This window comes from Carassius carassius, chromosome 28 (genome assembly GCF_963082965.1).
Source record: "Carassius carassius chromosome 28, fCarCar2.1, whole genome shotgun sequence".
NCBI classification, from domain to species: domain Eukaryota; kingdom Metazoa; phylum Chordata; class Actinopteri; order Cypriniformes; family Cyprinidae; genus Carassius; species Carassius carassius.
In genome coordinates, this window is record NC_081782.1 from 21,853,186 (window position 1) to 21,875,362 (window position 22,177).

Below are 22,177 nucleotides of genomic sequence, written 5' to 3' on the forward strand. Positions count from 1 at the left end.
CGGATGTACTGTTACTTCCTCTACAGTCAGAAATCTGGGTGTTATATTGGACAGCAATTTTTTCTTTTGAAAATCATATTTCCAATGTTACAAAAACTGCATTCTTCCATCTTAGAAACATTGCCAAGCTACGAAACATGTTGTCTGTTTCTGATGCAGAAAAGCTAGTTCATGCTTTCATGACCTCTAGACTGGACTATTGTAATGCACTTCTAGGTGGTTGTCCTGCTTCGTCAATAAACAAGCTACAGGTAGTCCAAAATGCAGCAGCTAGAGTCCTTACCAGGTTAAGAAAATATGATCATATTACCCCAGTTTTACAGTCTCTGCACTGGCTACCTATTATGTTCCGTATCAGTTACAAATTATCATTACTCACCTATAAGGCCCTAAATGGTTTAGCTCCTGCGTACCTAACTAGCCTTCTACCACGCTACAACCCATCACGCACCCTAAGGTCACAAAACGCTGGACTTTTGGTAGTTCCTAGGATAGCAAAGTCCACTAAAGGAGGTAGAGCTTTTTCACATTTGGCTCCCAAACTCTGGAATAGCCTTCCTGATAATGTTCGGGGTTCAGACACACTCTCTCCGTTTAAATCTAGATTAAAAACGCATCTCTTTCGCCAAGCATTCGAATAATGTATCTCGTAAATTGTGAGTGTAGTTGCATCTGCATTTTTATTCTTTAGCTTGGGTTAAACTAATTTTACTTTGTTGGATCAGCAGCTATGCTAATGATGTCTCTATTTTGTTTCTATGTTTTGCACTAGGATTTACACAAGCTCCAGTCTGGATCCAGAACACCTGAGAAGAGATGATGCTGACCCTCAGAGGACCCCAGATGATCCTAACCTTGAATCAACAAACAGAACTAACAAATATTGCTACATGTGTGACTGCATCATATAATTACTATTAATTAATAATATTGATAGTTCATCATCTAGCCGACTACGTCTTGTATTATTATTATTATTTTTATTTTTCTAAAATCCTGTCAAACGTGCACAAACTACTAGCTACTACTAAATATTGTAGAAACATAATTTTCTGTAAAGTTGCTTTGTAACGATTTGTATTGTAAAAAGCGCTATACAAATAAACTTGAATTGAATTGAATTGAACTGCATGATTGTGCAAATATATGATCTGTAAAGCAATATATTGTGAGAGGGACGTGTGTTACCGCCTGTGATAAGAAGACAGGGCTTTGTCCTGGACCCATTTGTGAAGTAGACATGGAGCAAAGCCAACACAGCCCCTCTCCCATCATTTTAATCAAGCGCGGCCCTCTGTGTGCAATGTGACCCCCAAACGCCGCAATCACATCCTTAATATGATGACATCACATGCACGGGTGGCCTCAACTGTCAAAACAGACAAATGTTTTAATGATCACTTTCCATAATAACTGCTCATCATCTCAGAACGTAATCGACTAATAGATCTCCACAAAGCCCTTGAGCACTGGAGCATTTGGACACAGAGAACATTGGGAATTTGTGTCCATTTGAATAAACCAATTTTTCTGGAAAGTGATGGGGAGGGTATCAGGGTCATTTCAGAATCAGTCGATACCAGTGCAACATTTTGCATCCCAAACGCTTTGTATTCTATGAAGGAGTAGACAATATACTGCAGCTTAACTATTGACATCTTAAGCCTTTTTATAAAATAAACAAATACTTCTGTGCATTAAAGTAAAATAGAATAAAAAGTTAGGTGGATTACGAAAATGAATGACTAAATAAATACATGGTCTTTCAAAGCATCTGCATAAATAATAAAACACATAAGTAAATTTTCAACCTAAAATGTATGAATGTCCTAATGCAGTAAATTAGAAATAATATCAACATAATTTACCCAACAATATCTGCAAAACGATTCAAATACTCTTTTTTTTTTCATGATTACATCCATAATTCAATTTAGCATTTAGCATTCATGGGAAAAACATAGTATAAATGTAAATTTTATTTATGTTTTATCAATCTATTCAAGCTGTAGGACAAAAAAAGTACTTCTTATCAGTCTACATAATTAGTCAGCGTACTTTGCAAATTCTGAAGACTACAGACACATGCATAAGACTTAAATTAATGTCACCCAGTTGTAAATTAACTTCTAAAACAGGCAGCAAGACACAATGGAGGTTTTGAGAGACAGTGATAAGAGACCTTATTTTGACTTACATTAAACTTCTTCAAGTTTGTGTGTGTGTGTGTGTGTTAGGGATGTAATGATTCACTCAACTCATGATTCGATACAATTCTCGGTTTTTATTTCACGATTGGATTTGATTCACGATTGGATTTTTTTTATTTAGATTATTTTACGAATAATAGGAAGCTCCGCCTTCTGAATGAAAGAGCCAATCGCTAATCTGTAACATCAGCGCGTCACTGCAGCTGTCATTAGAAGTCCCGGTTGCTATAGAAACAGTCAGCCTTGGTTAAAAATTATAAATGAGATGTGTACTTTTAGTATTGCTTGAAATGAGCAATGCAGCATGAGTAGTTTTTAATCTAAATTAGATTGTTATAATTTCTAAATTTGAAGCAAAAAATTGAAGAGCGGTCTGACTTCAGTTTTGTGAAACTAGATAAAAAATATCTGCATGAAAAAGAAACAGCAGTTGAGCAGATTCACTCTCTGCCAGCAGGTGGCGCTTAAAGTGTTTCCTTGGTTTCCAGCGCTGCACTTATGGACTTTAATATCAAAAAGTTTATAGTATATATATACTATACAGCTGTGTCTCTTTTAGAAGGCTGCGCTCTCTGGAGGTCGCATTTGAAGGCTGCATATGTCATCGAGACGGTCTCATTTCAGAAAAGCCAGTAGGACACTCCGAATGTGACATTCTTTCACATGAATTCAGAGGATGCATGAGGTGTATCCTTCACTGCTACAGATAACCCAGAATTATTTGTGTTGCCGTAAAAAACGTTGTTCATTTGAAAAATGCCGGCACTGGCAGATGTACACACAAGCGCAGATGTGGTGTTCACAACTTACCTTAAATCGCCCTGGTAAAAACGAATAAACTTTGTTATTAATATCCTCCTCCTTTTTTTCTCTAACAGATGTCTGTTTTACAAACACTGCAGCTCATCAAACACTGAACAAAATAAAAGAAGCAAAAGCATTTTTTATTATTATTATTTTGCAAATTTAGAAAAATTTTCCTTCATTTAAGTAGTGTGAGAGTGAAACAATGCTCTAAATGTGTTGGCATAGCAACGTTATACTTCCTGTTTCCTTTTCTGCCCGTCCGACGAAGTTTGTCTCATTTAATTCTAGGTTGAGGACACTTCGTATATGCATCCTACAGAGGATGTGACCTCCAGAGGGCGCAGCCTTCTAAATGAGACACAGTTTACAGAATTCCCAACACGTGTCACTCGTATAGTTTCGAAAGGGGAAAAATGCAATGCTTAACATGGCCAATCAATCACAGGAAGCTCCGCCTTCTGAATTAAAGAGCCAATCGCTAATCTGTAACATCAGCGCGTCACTGCAGCTGTCATTAGAAGTCCCGGTTGCTATAGAAACAGTCAGCCTTCGGAGATGTGCGCCTAGGACTGCGCATGCGCACTAGCTGACCTAAAATAAGCTGAAAATAAGCTTTTTAATTATGAAATAAGCTTTTTATAACACTATATGAGAAAAATTAACAACATTCATGGCACAGTTGTTGTCAGATTTCATTGGTGATTTCAAATATGAAATTTACAGTTTGGGAGAATATGATGTTCAAAGTGATGATATGACACAAAGTGATAGGAGTTGGAGTTGCACTTGCATGCATGAGAGGCTTTCCAAAGTGACATGACTTGCCTTATAGGGACTTTGTATGGTTTGTGTCGTCACGTTTATGCATTTATTTATTTCAACCGGCTTGCGGTTAATCGTTACATCCCTAGTGTGTGTGTATAGATAGATAGATAGAGCTACTTTTATGTAATTTTCCTGTCAATTGTTAAAGTTTGATCATGGCCAGTTATAGTGTATAAAGTATATATGGACATGATCAAAACAAACATTGACACCTTGACAATAAAAACTAATAAAAGGCACTCAAACTTTTTTTTAGTCACAAGATCACTATCAGTGGCATTTGATTTCCTATGATAAAAACACACTTAAAAAAAAAGTCACAAGAAACCCAAAACATGTCCCACTCATTTCCCCTCCTCATGAGACCTCGGGCTGAACATTTCCTGTAGGTGCCATCCAGAGGAAGTCTGGAACACGCTGCCGCTGCTGTTGAGCTTTCAGCTTACAACACAAACAGGTAGCTCCACAGGACATGCTGAAGGCCAGGCTATTTACTATATAAAGATCCTTCATCTTGACTGTAATTTCCTGGCTAAAGAAAGGTCAGAAAAAGTGTGTCAAATAAGAGGCTCATATAAAGAAAGCAATAACCTGTTGTGGGTTAATGATGTAATTTATGTCTCATACAAAGTATGACAGAGACAAGCAGGAAACAAAACAATCACCAGTCATCTATACTGTTCTTTTCTGTTTTTGCTTGTTTTGTCGGCTACCAGGTGAAAGATATGATATTGCAGTAGCTAGATATGGATGAGGTAATGGGTTCCTCCTTCTATAGATTTTTTGTTCCTCATTTTTCTAAAAAAAAAATAAAAAATAAAAATAAAAGAACACCCACACACACACCCACAATGATTAAATAAATACATATAGTTTTAAGATTTATAGCAATACGTCATGGCAACAATTTAGTTAAACTGGAAATAACTTTACAGAGAAAAGGTTAGCTAGTACTTTTTTAACGCTAAAGCCATGTTACACTCATATTGTTCATGTTTTGTGGCTATAATATTGAAACGGAGTAAAAAATTCTGATTTGTTTTCTTTAAAAAAAGGTTTATTTAAAAAAATATAGATATTTATTCTTCTGTGAAAACATGCATTACTTAAGCTGCAAATATATACATTTCTGTCAGGACCACTATCGTCAAAGATGATTGAGAATTAGCATACAGTTTGGATTGGCGGTATGGTTCTTTGCTGGGCAATGCAGCCTAGCACGGAGGAGAACAGGGAGAGCAGCGATAACCCCCCAGGGTAAAGATAACAGAACCAACATAAAAAGTACTGCAGAAATCGTTAAAGTTAAATAATTTTATGTACACATTTTAGAATTAGTCCGATGCAAAAGAAAATCCGAAGGCTGAATCCTGACTGACAGAGGAGGAGCTGGGGACGGAGGGGGCTAATTAGCTTAAGAGCAATGCAAAAACTGCTGATAATACCGAGGGACCTTATATATATGAATGCTTAGGTGCCATATTCCTATAGGTAGATGGGGATCAGCTGAGAGTAAGCTGATGCAAGCTTGACTAACGTGACCTGCCAGAACTAACGCCAAGCCTGATTCAGTTTTAGCGTATCTGGATTCACAGTTTTATTATCTCATAGCAACAAAAGTGTTACAAATAACTTTAACCTTCATGTTGTTCTCCAGCCTTTTTGACCCCGACTGTTATCGCACTGGACTAAAGCTGATAATCGAGGCCTACAATCAATCAGTTCTATAAAGAAATACAAAACTTGTGCTAACCAAAAGAAAACAAGCTGATGAAAAGTTTAAATCCACGTTTGACCTGTAAGCCCCGCCCCCCTTAGTTACTGTCGCTAATTTCGGACAAACAAACGAAGTTGCTAACTGTCCTACAATGACAGCTGTCAGTGTGAAAACCTGGTCCCAAGATGTTTGTGATACATCCACCTTGGACCACCTTGTCAAGATGCATTCAAGTGGGACTTAAAAATGCCATGGAGGGATAGGCTATATAAAAGATTTTAAAATGAATATGGTGGGTAACTAGATTAATTTAGAATTTGAATTTAGGTTTTTCAGATCATAATGAAAGCGGGAAAGCTAGTTTTAGTTTAGTTAGCTAGTTTTAGCCCGAGATAACTTGCTGAAGCAAATGAAAGTCTTAGGCCCAATCCCAATTCTATTTTATACCCCTTCCCCTACCCCTTCCCCTTGTCCCTTAAAATAGAGTGTCAAGGGGTAGGGGAGAAAATAGTCCCCTAAGGATTGGGACATCACTACTATGCCATCACACGTCATTATTCGTCGTCTAGCTCTTACAATACACACATATACTGGTGTGCATTAGAGCCTTTAATTATCGTTCTGGATTAATGAGCTGCTTACTGACACACATATATCGGAAAATCGCGCAGCTCACACATCCAGGAGAAAATAAACTTGTCAACACTGCCCCACGACTTTCATTAAATCCAGTTTAAATACTGAATCGCTACAGTATATTTTCCAGCGACGAGAGGATACGATCACTGTTATTAAGTAAACTCACTCTAAAGAGAAAAACGCACAGACGCGAATACACGCAACTTCTATTTCTCTTTCTCTCTCTCTCTCTCTATCTCTCTCTCTCTCGAATCGACAATATTTGAGAAAATGGTTTAGCGATTTCTAATTATTGGGGGGATTAGTCTACAGCAGTTATCGCCCTGATCAGACATATGCTGTGGAACTATCATGCAGTCTGTAATGATATGATGTTAGCAAATATTAGCGAACATTTCTTTGAGTAACATGACCATTAATATGAACTCACAATTGAAATGTAACACAAAACAATTGATTACTTTTCGTTAAAATCTTTATTTATGCCAAAAAAACTTACATTTATGTGTCTATTTTGTTCAATGTAGCAGCCATGTTGCCGAGATAATTCATAGCCCTTCGTTTGTAGTGTGGTCCCAAAACATCTTCGTTTGAAGGGCCATCTGGCCCTTCCCCTTACCCCTTACCCCTTCCCCTCCAACCAAAAGAGAATAGAGACACCCCTACCCCTTCACATGAACACGCAAAACGGGAATTGGGCCTTAAAGTCTCTTGTTTGGGTTTAGAAAATGGAATCAAATAAATTCCACCGCCCATCCTGAAATCAGTATTACAAGTAACCATGGCACATCTTTTCCAAAAGTGTTTTTTTTTTTTTTTAGCATAAAAAAAATTCTCTATGGCACTGGAACTTAAAGATGTCCGAGTTCTGGTCCCCATGCAACTGATACTCGACTGCCATTGGCTCATCTGCGTTCATTTAAGAGGAGGAGCTTCCCATTACGCCAATTGTATAATGAAAGATTTACAAGGAATTTTTAAAAGGCTAGTAATTCTTGATGGTAAAAGCACAACACAAAAGGTTACACACAAAAGTCAAGTTATTTTTTCACACTAAAAACACTGATTTTATTTAGCCAATCTCTTGTGGCCATACTATTGAAACAGACAATAAAATAATATTAAGTAATAGTAAAATAACCTTGATTGTTGCATCTTTTTGTTCAGTTTTTAAGACATTTAGAATTGAAATAAATGGGGCAAATTTTGGAGGATGTGAAACTTGCAGCTTTCCCACATTGTTTATTAGTCTTGTGGCAATACAGTGTTTACATTCACTTTCACTGCAAGTGTCTCACTGCAACCCAGCTATGTATACGTATTGATTAATTTACTTTTTTAGAAAAGGAGGCACACATGGAAACAGATTTTTTGTGGTGACCAACATTATGCCACAAGGGCTGTCAATTGAGCTTAAACTGTACCAAACCCAGAATAGGTCATGGGTTTGTTCAAATCTCAAAAAGCATCCCTAGTCGTGACTATTGCTGAACTCCCAGGCATTGAATAGTAATCTACACAGACTCATTAACTCAACCCTAGTGCACACATTTCGCTGAGCATCTCCCAGCACTCAAAGGACATCCAGCTGTCTGCAATTTCGGAATTGAGAGCAAATCCAATGTGTGTCAGATGATGTGAAACAAGGAGAATGTCTGTTTGAGCGTTGGTTTGCCTGTCAAAGCAGGAACTGGGAGGTGTTCGATTCTGACCTCGGAGGGCAAGGACTTCCCAGCGCCCCTCTGCAAAACAACAGCACGGTCGGCAGCTGACACAGTGACTCTGAGCCTGTCTGTGTGCCGGCTCTGGAAACTTGCTGACCCCCACCCAGACACACAAACAACTTCAAATGCACATGAAGTACACTTTCCAGACAACAACACAATATAGGGAGGACATGTGGTGTAGGGAGAGAACATTTCCCCCGATATGATCATGCAGGAATGTAGTGATGGATTATGCAAACAAACGTGTTTTGGAGGTGATGTCAGATCAGGACCAGGAGAGTGGGTGGTACCAACTACTGCTAACGCTCATGTTACACAAGCACAGTTGAGATATTCTCACCTTTTTCTGCTCAGGCATTTATAATGCCTACAAAAGATTAACAGATTCAAATGACAGCCGACACAGAGGAAGGCAGTGGCAGTTGTAGGAAAAGGAAATGAGAAGCTGTGGTGGGAAATGCCAGAATTGTCCATTTCCGACCTTCAGTTTTATTGCAGTCAGTAGTGACAAAGCCTTTGGCAAGGCTTCACAGGTTAGACGGACAAGTGGGACAATCTTAATAATGGAGTTAAATATATGGGTGAATATCACCAGTCTAATATCACAAAGTCTATTTTAGGTCCCTAAGGGTTTTATAAAAGTATTATTTTTTCTAATTCATTAAAAAATATATATATATATATTTAAATTTAATTTTTATTTCAAAATGCTTTTTTAATGTATGTTTTCATTTATTTATATATAATATTGGTTGATTTCCTGAATACATTTTCTTCAGTAAATAATAATTAAAAAAAATCATGGTTTCACAGTATTTTTAGGTACAGTATAAGATCATATTTAATTAAAAACAATGACAACATCATGACACATTGCAGTACTACAGATAAATGTGCTTAATGGTCTTGAAAATAATAATCAATGCAAAAAAATCTAAATGATCCTAAAATAGGTACTAAATAGGTCAAAATTGTGCTATAAGTTTTCTTTTTCTTATGCAAAACATTTTCAAAATACTTATTTTCTTTCTTTTTTTCCTGTCAGTTTTGTGTTTAAGCTTGATGTAGACATGTTTCTTATGACCCCCCCCCCCCCCCTTTTTTTTTCATGAGAATCGGTTTTCTCTTGGATTACAATCATGAATTAGGAGGCTATTTAGGACCTTAATATACGGAATGTTCCATCTGATAAAACAAGTGGGGGCCTGAGACTGATATTGCTGCAGATGTGTGTTCATTTACTCATTTGCTTTCATGCTCTCTCTAAGGCATCATACATATAAACAGATATCTTTATCTCCGTCATACTTTTATTGCAAATACATACTTATATATATATATATATATATATAAGACATGATTAAATGAAGAAAAACAGGAAAAAATATAATAAAAAACATTAAAGCAAATATAGACTACTCTCTCAGAAAGGACATAAAAAGCATCAACAAATGCATTACGTCAGTTTTCAACTGTTGTTACTAGGCTGTAACTGCCCAGGGTGTTTGCCATGAGGATTTGCATACTATTTACATGAGAGGATTGACGTTAAGGAGATACCTTCAAAGCGTGTATTTACCTGTTCTACTTTAAGGACACCTGAACTTGGAAAGCATGAAAAGCTTGTTTTTTTGTTGTTGTTTTTTTTTCCTATAGAAAACAAAATTATTACCTGAAGCCATAGTACTTCTAGGCCAACGACAAACTAAATGCGAGTCAAACTCTTCGTTAATCCAAAAACATGCGAAAGGACCAATCATTAACCAGCCCAACCGCTCCAGTTCTTTTTCTCCCAAAAACACCTTACAAGAGGAATGCTGACATCCACAGCCGCTTAAAATATCTCTCTGCATTAGAATGTCAGTAATGTCAGATGACAGCAATTCAGTGCCCTTAATGGTTGTCATTGTCCAGCGCAGCCTGTTTAAGTGGAAGGAATTTTTTTAGATGAAACAATTAGTCCCTTTGGCACAGGTTTTTCCCTGTCTAGCTGATTTGAGAATGTCTGTTGAATGTCCTTACCTGGCCTTTTTAACCCTTAGTTATGTGGATTTTTGGATGCAAGACCTCAGGATCACAATGTCCAGCTTGTGGACTAAACACAAGGAATAGTTGGGCCAAAAGTGAAAATTCTATCATTATAGACACCATTAAATACAAAAATTTTATAATTTTTTCCAATTGTTACGCAAGCCTTGTGACATAAAACAACTGAGCCACAAAGACAAACAAATAAGAATAAAAACAACAATAAAGCACCATAACACATTTAATATTCCAACACACAGGTTTAAAAGTGTGTAAAAATAATGACGAAATGTACATTTTTGCAACCCAGGCTAATTGCAAATACATGCCTGTATTGACATTTGTGCAAAATATGACATAATAACACTTACAAGTGAAATATCCAGTGAGTGGCGCTAAAAGTCTGTTCAGTTTTATCCAAAACAGATTAATGGGAATCTGGCAACATTTTATAATGATGGTTGTTGTTACTATCACAGCAATTCAGGATTAAATTGTCCAGTGAGAGGCACTAAAGGGTTAATACTCTTTCACGTTTAAAACAATAAAGTACACCTACAGTAAACAGACAGGTTAACCAAAACAAACATCAAATAAAAACATTTACAATACAGTACCAAGTGAGCTACCGAGCAAGTTTACTATGTTTGAAAAGCAACGGATATGGAGCTGATTATTTAAAGGGATACTCGACCCCAAAATGAAAATGTTGTCATTAATCACTAACCACCATGTCATTCCAAACCCATAAAAGCTTTGTTCATCTTCGGAACACAATTTAAGATATTTTGGATAAAAACCGCGAGGCTTGTAGGCTCATAGACTGCCAAGTAAATGACACTGTCAAGGTCCAGAAAAGTATGAAAGACATCGTCAGAATAATCCATCTGCCATCAGTGGTTCAACAGTTAAGTTATGAAGTGAGGACTATACTTTTTGTACGTAAATAAAACAAAAACAACAAGGACGATAACTGTAAATATATGGAAAAAGATACAGTTCTAAAAATTTTCCTCAAAATTAAAGAATAGCAGAGTTCACACCAAAACTATAAGGATAAAGGCACAGAGAAACGATACCGTTGGAATCACTTCACGACTTTTTGACGAACGATACAAACTGACGAACGATACAAACGACGAACGATACAAACACTGACACCCAATCACAGAATCCATCCTGCTATAATGAGCACAAGAATTAAAAGCAGCAGACAAGTGTGTGTTTAGAATAAACAGTCCAATGGTGTGAACGCTAATATCGTTATCTTTATAGCTATCGTTCTTGGCGTGAACATGGCTTAAGCCTTTTTAATGTAAAATCTGTTTATGTAATCATAATAAAATATGTTGTTGTTTCACTGCCTCTAGTGTTGATTTGGGCTGGGTACTGCAGACAATTGTATAGATACAATGGGAATGTTTTTAGAGTTTCACAAAAACGTAGTCGGCGTGTGTTTTTCCAATGAGCCTATGTTGCATTTGTGAGTGAACTCGTTTTTTGATTTAAGGAGTACTGACCTTCACTTATAAGGTAAACATGTGTCTGCTTTTCCTCTTCCCAGCCCCAGCTGCCCACTTATTTTGACATGAACAGTTCCTGTGCAGCTCCACATAAGACAGGGCTGCTTTATGTGGAAGACAATGAGGAAATGACCTAGCATGTGTGCATCTGAGGACATACAGATACGGGCTCTCCTGATGAAACCGAGAGAGAAGGAAGGAGAACGAGAGAATGGGAAAGTGAGATGACATCATGGCAAAGTTAGGTAGGAGGATGGAGAAGTCCTGTAATGCAACGCTGTAGATAAACATGAGACAGCTGTATTTATGGAATCTAGGACTAAAGGCCTTCCCGGCTTTTGTGAAGGACGCATTATCTGCTTTGGCAAACCGGAAAGCAACAGTCTCCAACGTTCAGCCACCAAAGAAGGATAGAAGGACTCCACATGTCCAACGGTGGTCTCCAGTTTAGAATAATGCAGCAACTGGCTACTAACAAGCTAATATCGGATGAGAGAGGGATAGTAAACGGTTTCTGCTCTTTTAATAGGAACAGTTGCGTAGACAGCTGTCTAAAACAGAATTAGGAGACAGACGGTGTCTCTGTGGTGTCTTCAAACCCCTTTGTGCACTTCTTTAGTTCAATTAAGTCCAGATTATAATACTCATAATCTTATTAAAAAGCAGCTATTATTGGTGGTCATCCCAAATAATAAATGCATAGTTGTGTGTTTTTAAAATGAACTAGTTTTACATTAGATGGCAGTGCAAAACAGACTGCACCTGCTAAAGCTAGGACAACAATAAAGAGATAAATATACTTGGCTTATTAGTAACCTTGTCCTGACTGATAATATACACACACATATATATACATATATATATATATATATATATATATATATATATATATATATATATATATATATATATATATATATATATATATATATATATATATATATATATATGTCGATCTATTATCAGCAACAGCCACTAAGCATGCCAACATGACCGATAAACAGCAGTTAGTTTCTCTTTGTGTCAAATGTATCCACTACCTTGTCATCACATTTTGGTTTTAATGCTTTTAGTCAACTGAAGAAATATTGTGTAAAAAAAGTACTTGTTTGATTTCAGCTGTTTTGTGTCTCTTTATCATTAAAAGTTCACTCAGTAAGTTTTTGTTTATGTTCAGCTAGCTGGATCTAATTTGCCCTGAAGTGTTTTGGACTATACTGACACCTACTGGTCTGGATGCATCTCACATCTTTACATCTTATACATCTAAAGACACATATTTTTCATCATCACCTGACCAATTAATACTAGCACTTCTATTCTATTCTATTTGTTTTGGTCTAATATATGTATATAAATATAAAAAAGCTATGCTCACTGTGCTAGACTAACCCAGACATGTCACAGCAATTTTATATTGTTGCTCTCTCATTGGTCTAATTGCTTCTACTTTGTAAGTTGCTTTGGATAAAAGCATCTGCTAAATGACTAAATGAAAATGTACTTTGTGCCATAGTTTCATACAGTACTTCGGTTTTATTCGTTTTTGTTATACAATAAAAAAAAACATTTAAGGTTATGGTACAAAATAGGAGTACTGAATGAACATTCAGTGAATGACAGGTCATGTGATTTCAACATGGCATCACCCAAGAGTGGCCGACCCTTTCCATATAGAAGCCTTCAGGGTTTTTTTTTTTTTTTTTTTAGAAGACTGATCAATTTCTCAGAAATGCTTTCAATTTCTTTATGTGCAAAATGTGTACCGTTAGCAAAAATATTCAAACTGCACTTTTAATTTGTGTAATGTAGAAATCAGCATTATATATTGTGCCCTGCTGTGTAGATATTGACATAATGATCTGCATTAAAAACAATATCAGTCAGATGCACCTTGTTTCATTTTAGTGTACATCTCAATTGCCATCATCAAGTTAATGTAAAGCTCATCTTTATGCACACTACTTATAAAAAAAATAGGTCTATAAGCAGTCTTCAGACACCCTGCTCTTTAAATATCAGGATTATCTTCTTAAAAGAAAAAAAGAAAAAAAAAACCTTTAGACTAGTCTAAGCAGGCTGGTCTGTTTTCTGGTTTTAGATGGATTTGGGGCACTTCTTATCTAAACACATGCATGACCGACAAGGCACATTAAGCCGGTCCAAAGTTGTTTTCTATTTTCAACTTTTTTTTTTCTCATACAAAACCCAAGTCAAGCACATATTGTTGAATTAGAAATTAACATTCACCTGCATTTTAATTGTCATTATAAGAATGAATGGATTCCTTTCAGATAATTGTTTAATAAAAGTAATGCACAGCTTTCTGCATCACTGTAACTGTACATAAAGCACAATATTCTAACATAGAAGAACAAAGCGTTTGAAACACTTACATATCTCCGGAGCTTCTTCTCGGGTGGAGACTTTCTCAACCATCCCTGACAGATGATTTCCCCTCCGCTCATTTTACAAAAAAAAAAAAACAACACAATCACGACGGTAATATCACTCTGAAGTCCTCAGATGATGCTGGTCCATCTATGTTGAGCGCGCGTGGAGCTGTGGTGTGGATGTAAAACTGCAGCGCTGCGGCGCGTCATTTAGTGATGATGGGACGCGTCCTCTGAGCTCAGCAGGACTGAGTGTAAACACTACGCGCAGGAGAGACGCTTGACGCGAGCTGAGGGGAAGAAATGCTCGAGTTGTACGCAGATGTAGGAAGTAGGCTACTGTTGGTTGTATGCTGTTTGTTTTCCCACTCACACATACACACACATACACCACGCCCTCTGAACTGAAGGGACGGGACTCTTTCTCACTGTAGGGATGAACAGAGACAATGAAGCACAAGCGTGGAGTTCACTGCGTCGACACCGACTCGCACATATAGCCAAGTTAGTTTATCTCAGCCCTTTTTTAAGTCTCATAAAGTTTGTAAGCATTTCTCAGAAAATATTTTTTTTAAGGTGCAGCCTGTTGCCTCATGTTATAAAATGAGCCTCAGCTGGCAGAGGGCACCGAGTGTTTTCCCAGAAATTGAACCAGCCGTAACTTTAACGAGCGTATTAATTTGTTTGAGAAACACGCCACTTAGTGGACGAATTTATGTAATGGAAGATCTCATTTCACACGCAATTAACAAGTTGTTCCCTTGTATTATGTTGGGTTAACAAAACAAACAAACAAAAGATTTTATTGCATTATATATGAATTGGAAAGTAATCTAATAGACTTCTAGAAATTGCTTCCTGAGGGAGAGAGGGAGAGAGAGAGAGAGAGAGATTTTATTCTTGTTCAGTAACAGTGGATATGTTAACTAGCTGCTTGTTAAATGAAGACTTTCACGTTTGTGTCCTTATGTTGTGACGATATTTGTCAATATAACAGATATATTTAATCAAGACTACATAATTTGTAATTGTAATACTTAATATATTTAATACATATACAAAACGTGATGTTTACAACATCTGTACAATATTTAGACGGTTGAATTTAATAAACTACTGTGCAAAAAAAAAAAAAATATTTCCTCAGCTACGTCAGAGCCACTGTGATGTCACAAAGAAACTTAGAACTTTTAGAATGTTGCGCGTGTATTAAAACCCTTGCAGTGCTCTTCACTTCACTCATTTAGGTTTTCAGTTTGTTGCTGCTGAAGTCTGATTAATACACGACAGAAATTTATCATGGGGCAGAGTACTTCACGAGTACAACCGTTTACGGAGAGCGAGCAGGTCTACGACCTCCCTCACAGTAAACCCCCAAAATCCAGCCCCGACATGACAGAGAAACATCATCCTCATCGGCCTGATGAGAAGCCTGTTGATGATGGGGAGGGAACTGTGCTTCCCACCTCTCCTCTGAAAGAGGAGAAGAAGAGCAATAAAAAGAAAGTGGGCCACTTCTTTAAGTGGTTCTCTTCCCGTTTGAGGAAAAAAATCACCAAAAGCAAGAGCTCAGGTCAGGGTGAGATGAAAGACCAAGATACTGAGACAGAAACATCCGGGAGAACCGACGGTAAAAACTGTAATTTATTTTCTGGAGCTCTTTATATTTAAGTGTCACTTAATTATTCACACCTAAATATGAATATCTACAGGAACTTTCCTGTCTCATAATTGTAAAACAGTCTTTTTAGCTTCTCTTCTATAATACATTAGGCCTACTTCGAAATTCAAGAGTGAGACAGGATAGTTATACTTTGCATGTTTAATAGGTGAACAATTCCAAATTCTGTCGCTATGAAATGTATTTATTATTTATTTAGTCACTGCTAACTAACATCTTGTGCTGGTATTCTCCTATTCAGATCAGAAGCCTCAACAGCCCATCTGCAGATCTGTGGAGGTCACTGATCTCGAGGAACCTCACACCAGTGTTCTTCAAGTCCCTCCTGCTGCTGAGCCTCTGGTGCAGAAAGATCTCCAAACTCAAGTCCACGATGCTCCAGTCAGTGTGAGAGCAGGTGAAGTGTCTCCTCTGATGATAGAGTTGGACAGCAATGAAGTGGACACGAGACCTGAAGGTGAGTTTATTGCCACAATCCCAAACATAACACACACATGCCCTTATCTTTGAAGCAGTACCACTAAACATTGTTTTTTTTTTTTTCATCTTTTAATAGACAACATTTGCTCCCGATATGCAATTGGCAGCAAGCTGGGTCAAGGTGGATTTGGCGCCGTCTATAAGGCGACTCGTTTGGAGGATAGACTTAAGGTTTGATTTTTTAACTTAACATCAACTGTTCTTGGCCTTTACACTCTTAAAAATAAAGATTCTTTATCGGCTTCATGAAGAATGGCTGCATGAAGATCAAAATATTATTCACATTAAGAAAAAAATGTCTTTTTAAGAAGTGTTCACTGAAATGTTCTTTAAAGAAGCTTTATTTTTAAGAGTGTAGGATTAAAATTCATGCTTTGGCTATGTTTTTTTTTTATATATATAATTTATGGCATCTCACACATATTAATTGTTTTTTGTTTCGTTCATCAGGTGGCTGTGAAATTCGTCAAAAAGACAAAACACACGGAATATATCAGCATTGTGAGTGTGATTTTTCACTAGAATAGACACATTTTCCCAAGACTGAGTTAAATTCCAATTCTACATCATGAAATGTTTCTTTCTTCCAGCCTGATCATCCCAAGCCCCTTCCCAAAGAAGTCGCCCTGACAATTCTGGCCAATAAAGGCCCAGTGATGGATATTATTAGGCTGCTGGACTGGCAGGACCAGCAGAACTTCTACGTCATTGTTGTCCAGCGCTTCTCACACTGCATGGATGTTTTCCGCTTTGTGCAACGCAATGGAGGCAGCATCGATGAGAAGTTAGCGAGGCTCATCATGTTTGGGGCAACACTAGCCGCCAGTGCATGTTGTAGACGTGGAGTTTACCATGGGGACATCAAGTTAGAGAACCTGCTGATAAACTTGGAGAACCTCCAAATCAAACTAATTGACTTTGGATGTGGAAGTGTCCTGACAGAATCTGCCTACACGAGATTCAGTGGTGTGTTTTATCTCTAAAAACTCTTGTGATTCAGTTAACTCAATACTTAATGGTAAGAAGACATGATGTGGTAATGACTAAAACACCAGACAAACTCTTTTTCCTCCAGGAACAGTTATGTACCGCCCTCCCGAGTACATACTGAAGGGTGAGTTCCATGGAAAGCCAGCGACGGTCTGGTCTTTAGGGATCCTCTTGTTCAGAATGCTGTGTGGACACTTTCCAGATAGTTTCGACTTCTACAGGACCAACTTGAACACCTGGTCCAAACCTGGCTTGACAGAAGGTGAGTTCCTCTTCACAAGTACAATTCTATTACAAACATTTATTGGAGATGGACATATGGATAATCCAGCAGATTTTACAGTTTAGAATAAAAGCAGATGTAGTTTACAGTAATAATCAGACGTCTCTTCCATCTTTCTGCACAGAATGCTGCCATTTGATCTGCTCCCTTCTGCAGCAAAAGCCAAAACGTCGGATTGATCTGGACAGGATTGTTTACCATGACTGGTTTTAGGTACTGAGCCCAAGATGAGCTAAAAACAATTTGATTTGAGATTTGACTAAACTTGTTCTTTAAAATAAGGGTTCTTTATTGGCATCTAAGGTTCCATGAAGAACCTTTCAACATCTACCGCACAAAAGGTTATTTAGATTAATTAAATATTTGAATCACAGTAAGAATAAATTGGTTCTTTTAAAGGTGGGGTATGTATTTTTTCAAAAACTCTTTAGAAAACTGAGTCAGACCGAGTACTATAACAAACATGTAGCCAATCAGCAGTAAGGGGCGTGTCTACTCATGATGGGGATGAAAGAGAAAGCACTCAGTTCTGTGCACAGGACAGACATTAGCCAAGCCAAATGACGACAGAAAGATAGAGATGGCGAATAAAAAAAAAAAGAGGAAAACATCTGCAGAACAAGAGAATGCTTACGATAAGACAAGAAGTAGAACCCGTGTAAATATCGGATCAGCTTTACAGCGCTGAAGAAAACTCAAGAAGCGGGACGGCCTTCGATCCGCATCGAGGTTGCTTTGTTTCTTCTTGATAGGCGAGTAACATTGGTTTTGCTTTAATTCACAGAACTAATATATGTTGTTTAAATAAATAGTATACACACATTAAAACACACAGTACTACCAAAACACATTTGACCTGTAACAGATATTGCTTTCACTTAATGATGGCATCATACCCTCGGCCAGCTGCCACAGCTGATTCCACCATAATCGTTGTATGGGTTGTGTACATATGTGTGGGGCGGAGCTATTAAAATAGGGGCGAGACCCTTTTGGGGTAGGGGCGTGTTTGTTTTGGTGATTTGAAATAACAACATTGGCTACCAGAAATCACTTACCCCACCTTTAAGAACTGATCACTGAAATGTTCTTTGGAGAATCCTGAATGGTTCTTCTATTGCAAATTGACAAAAAAACTTAAATAGTGTATTCTTTTTCAAATTTAGGATGAAAATGCACACTTCAAATTTATATATTTTTTGTATTTTGATTTGTTATGGTATTCCATCCTCTGGTATATTAATTGCTTTTTTGTTTTGTCCATCAGGTAGCAAATGAAATGGTCAAAAAGTCGAAACAAGTGGAAAGTATCAGTATTGTGAGTACAAGTGATTTTTCAATAGAAAAATTAATTACCTAAGACTGAGTAAAAATCACTAATTATAACCATTTAAAAGCCAAAAATGTTTCTTTCATCCAGTCTAAACAGCCCAAGGCCCTTCCCCAAAACATCGAGCTATCAATCCAGTGATGGACATTATTAAGCTGCTGGACTGGAAGGACCATCAGGACGTCTAGTTTTTCACTCGTCCAGCGTTTATCACACTGCATGGATGCGTTCCACTTTGTGTAACACAATCAAAGGCAGCTTTGAGCATCCTCTTGTTCAGAATGCTGTGTGGATATATTCTAGATAGTTTCAACATCTACAGGACCAACATGAACACCTGGTCCAAATCTGGCTTGACAGAAGCTGAGTTCTTCTCCACAAGTACTTTTTTCCACAAGTACGATTTTATCACTGCTCACGACCTGGATTTTCTACTTATCACGAGACGTGGGTGAAGGTAGGGGATTTCAGTCCATATTCTGAACTCGTTCCAGCCAACTATTACTATTACAACGCTCCGCGATCATCAGGCAGAGGTGGCGGGCTAGCAATAATTGCCAAAGATTATTTTAGACCTCAATGTCGACCATTATCTTGTGCCACTGTCTCTAGTTTTGAAGCTCAGATGGTCTTAGCCTTGATCTGTCGACCACCACATCTAATCAAAGACTTCATAGTAGAGTTTTTCCAGAGTTTGTGGGGGAACTGATCACTAAACACGATCGCATCCTCATTTTAGGTGACTTTAACGTCCATATATGTTGCCCCTCTAAGCAGCTAACTCCTGAGTTTTTAAACATAATTGACTCTTTTAACCTACTGCAGTGGGTTAACCATCCTACTCATACTCATGGACATACTTTGGACTTAATTTTGTCACATGGTCTATCTGTAACTGACATTGAAGTTGTTGATTCTGCCATCTCTGACCATTTTCCTGTTTTATTTAAATTATCCCTTCCACCGCCTTCTCTTACACCTGCCTCAGAAGGCACACATGTCCGCGAATATTTGCCTCACTTTTGTGAGAATTTTGCCAAACTTTATAATGAGGTCAACCCTCCTGTACCACTAGAATCTCTATTATCTGATCTTAATTCTGAAAATCATTTTACTGTTTTAAATACCACATGGACAGATGCATTAAACCTTACAGCTCCTTTTAAACTCTTTAAACCTAAACCTACATCTAAATCGGAGCCATGGGTTGACCACAGTATTCGTTCCCTGAGACAGTCATGCAGAAAAGCAGAAAGGAAGTGGAAAAAGGACAAACTACAGATTTCTTATGAGATCTTAAAAAATTGCCTATCATCATATCAGTATGCTGTTAAGAAAGCTAAGGTCCTGTCTCTCTGCAGTATGTTAAGGAAGTTATGCTTAAACTCAAACCCTCCTTTAGCTCACACGACACCATACATCCGTACCATCTGAGACTAATATTTGACACTGTCGGCCCAGGGCTGGTGTCACTATTTAACAAATCCTTGTTAGAAGGAGCTGTGCCATCTAAACTTGAAAATTGCCACGGTTACACCTGTTTTAAAGAAACCCTCACTTGATGCTTCTATTTTATCAAATTTTCGTCTGATTTCCATTTTGCCATTTATTTCTAAGATACTGGAAAAAATTGTGTTTTTACAGCTCCAGACCTTCCTGACTGATAATCAGGTTCTTGAGAAGTTCCAGTCTGGGTTTAAATCACTGCACAGCACAGAAACCGCTCTTGTAAAAGTTCTCAATGATATTTATATGGCTACAGATTCGGGGGACTCTGTCATTTTAATAATGTTAGACCTATCCTCTGCTTTTGACACCATCGATCACTCAATTCTTATCTCTCGGCTGGAACACTGCGTTGGGTTAGGGGGGGCTGTTTTAAGCTGGTTTAAATCTTTTCTTACCAATAGATTTTTCCAAGTAAAAATAGGAAATTTCTCTTCTTCTACTAGTAATATTTCTTGTGGTGTGCCACAAGGCTCTGTTTTAGCTCCCGTCCTTTTTTCTCTTTATCTTCTCCCTTTGGGTTTCATTCTCAGGAAACATAATGTCTCATTCCACTGCTATGCTGACGATATGCAAATCTATATGCCTGTGTCTAGGAAAAATAACAGTTCTCTAGGCAACTTAACAGCGTGTCTTGAGGATGTGAAAGCTTGGCTTGCCAATAATTTTATTTTTCTGAACTCAGACAAAACAGAAGTCATTGTTTTTAACTCCTCAGAATCCAGGCTAAGTAATCACCCTGACCTTGAATCTCTAAATCAGTTCAACCCGGCTAAAATCGAGGGGTAACCGAGCCTTTGAAGTGGCCGGCCCAACACTGTGGAATAAGCTCCCACTCCATATTAGATCTGCCTCCACTTTGTCTGAGTTCAAATCATGTCTCAAAACTTATCTATTCTCGGTTGCTTTTAACTTATAAGAGTGTTCTATCATAAATTGTTTGCTACTATTTGTGTACTTTATAAGTGTTCTGTTTTAAACTATCTTGCTGACTTTAGAGTACTTAACCTTTTATTTTTCCTAACTTGTACAGCACTTTGGTCGGCCTGTGGCCGTTTTAATTTGTGCTTTATAAATAAACTGAACTTGAACTTGAAGTACAATTCTACTACAAAACTTTATAGGATTTACTGGAGATGGCATATGGATAATGCAGCAATTTATCCTGTTTTACAGACCTAAAGAACTTTCAGCTTGGAATAAGAAGAGTGAATGTAGTTTACATTAATAATCAGACGTCTCTTCCATCTTTCTACACAGAATGCTGCCATTTGATCTGCTCCCTTCTGCAGCAAAAGCCAGAACTTCAGCTTGATCTGGACAGGATTATTCATCATGACTGGTTTTAGGTACTGAGCCTAAGATGAGCTAAAAACAGTTAAAAATGCCACCTGTTCTAATAATGCATTTAACAATAAAGCTAATTTCTGTGTTTTGTTCCAGGTGTAAGACCGATCACTGTCACTCTGAAAGTGTCATCTGTGGAGATGTTTCGTCTTCCAGGAAGAACTGAGTCTTCGTCCATCCACTTTAACATCTTACAGGGCCAGCAAGCTCTGGTAGCATTCTGTGCCTTTGGCTTGAGGCAGCAATATTAACGACTGGAGATGTCGCTTGCTGAAGGATGCGAAAATTTATGTACTTTTGTAAATAATAATAAAAACATTACTTCATCTGAAAGGTGAAGAGAGAGCCTTCAAACAGACACAATCTACTAATACATTTAGTTAACTGTATTTCAAATAAATGCTTTTCTTTTAAACTTTCTATTTAACAAATAATCCTGAAAAAAGGCATCAAGTTTTTCAAAAAAATAAGCAGAAGAACGGTTTACCACTGATAAAAATAATTGTTTTTTAAGTAATTATATTATAGTAAGAATATTCAAATTATTTCTGAAGGATCATGAATTGGTTATAATTTTATTATTATTATTCTTTATAATCATGATCTGTTATTAATTGCACATTATACAGCTAATTTAAGAATGAAAATACTTTTAAAATAATATAATAATCATTTTTACTACTATTCAAAA

At 37.3% G+C, this 22,177-nt stretch overlaps 2 protein-coding genes across 3 annotated transcripts in view; one reads left to right on the forward strand and one right to left on the reverse strand.

Annotated features, from left to right (window-relative positions):
• LOC132108197 (GRB2-associated-binding protein 2-like) overlaps positions 1-14,528 on the reverse strand; it is an 87,935-nt gene extending 73,407 nt beyond the window's left edge. Inside the window, exon 1 of the mRNA XM_059514815.1 lies at positions 13,873-14,528. Coding sequence (XP_059370798.1) covers positions 13,873-13,944 — 72 coding nt within the window. The 5' untranslated portion in view covers positions 13,945-14,528. The remainder of the gene's footprint in view (positions 1-13,872) is intronic.
• Positions 14,529-15,127: 599 nt separating this feature from the next.
• LOC132108475 (serine/threonine-protein kinase pim-2-like) lies at positions 15,128-21,706 on the forward strand. 2 transcript variants are annotated; one of them, XM_059515178.1, is made up of 10 exons: positions 15,128-15,499; positions 15,792-16,007; positions 16,107-16,201; positions 16,481-16,531; positions 16,621-16,996; positions 17,106-17,282; positions 17,428-17,516; positions 18,724-19,014; positions 21,400-21,488; positions 21,583-21,706. In XM_059515178.1, the coding sequence occupies exons 1-7, from the start codon at positions 15,169-15,171 to the stop codon at positions 17,514-17,516; spliced, it is 1,335 nt and encodes a 444-aa protein (XP_059371161.1). In that variant the 5' UTR covers positions 15,128-15,168; the 3' UTR covers positions 18,724-19,014; positions 21,400-21,488; positions 21,583-21,706. The 2 variants fall into 2 exon arrangements, with proteins under 2 accessions (XP_059371161.1, XP_059371162.1); XM_059515179.1 differs by having other exon boundaries at positions 15,128-15,448.
• The last annotated feature ends 471 nt before the right edge of the window (positions 21,707-22,177 follow it).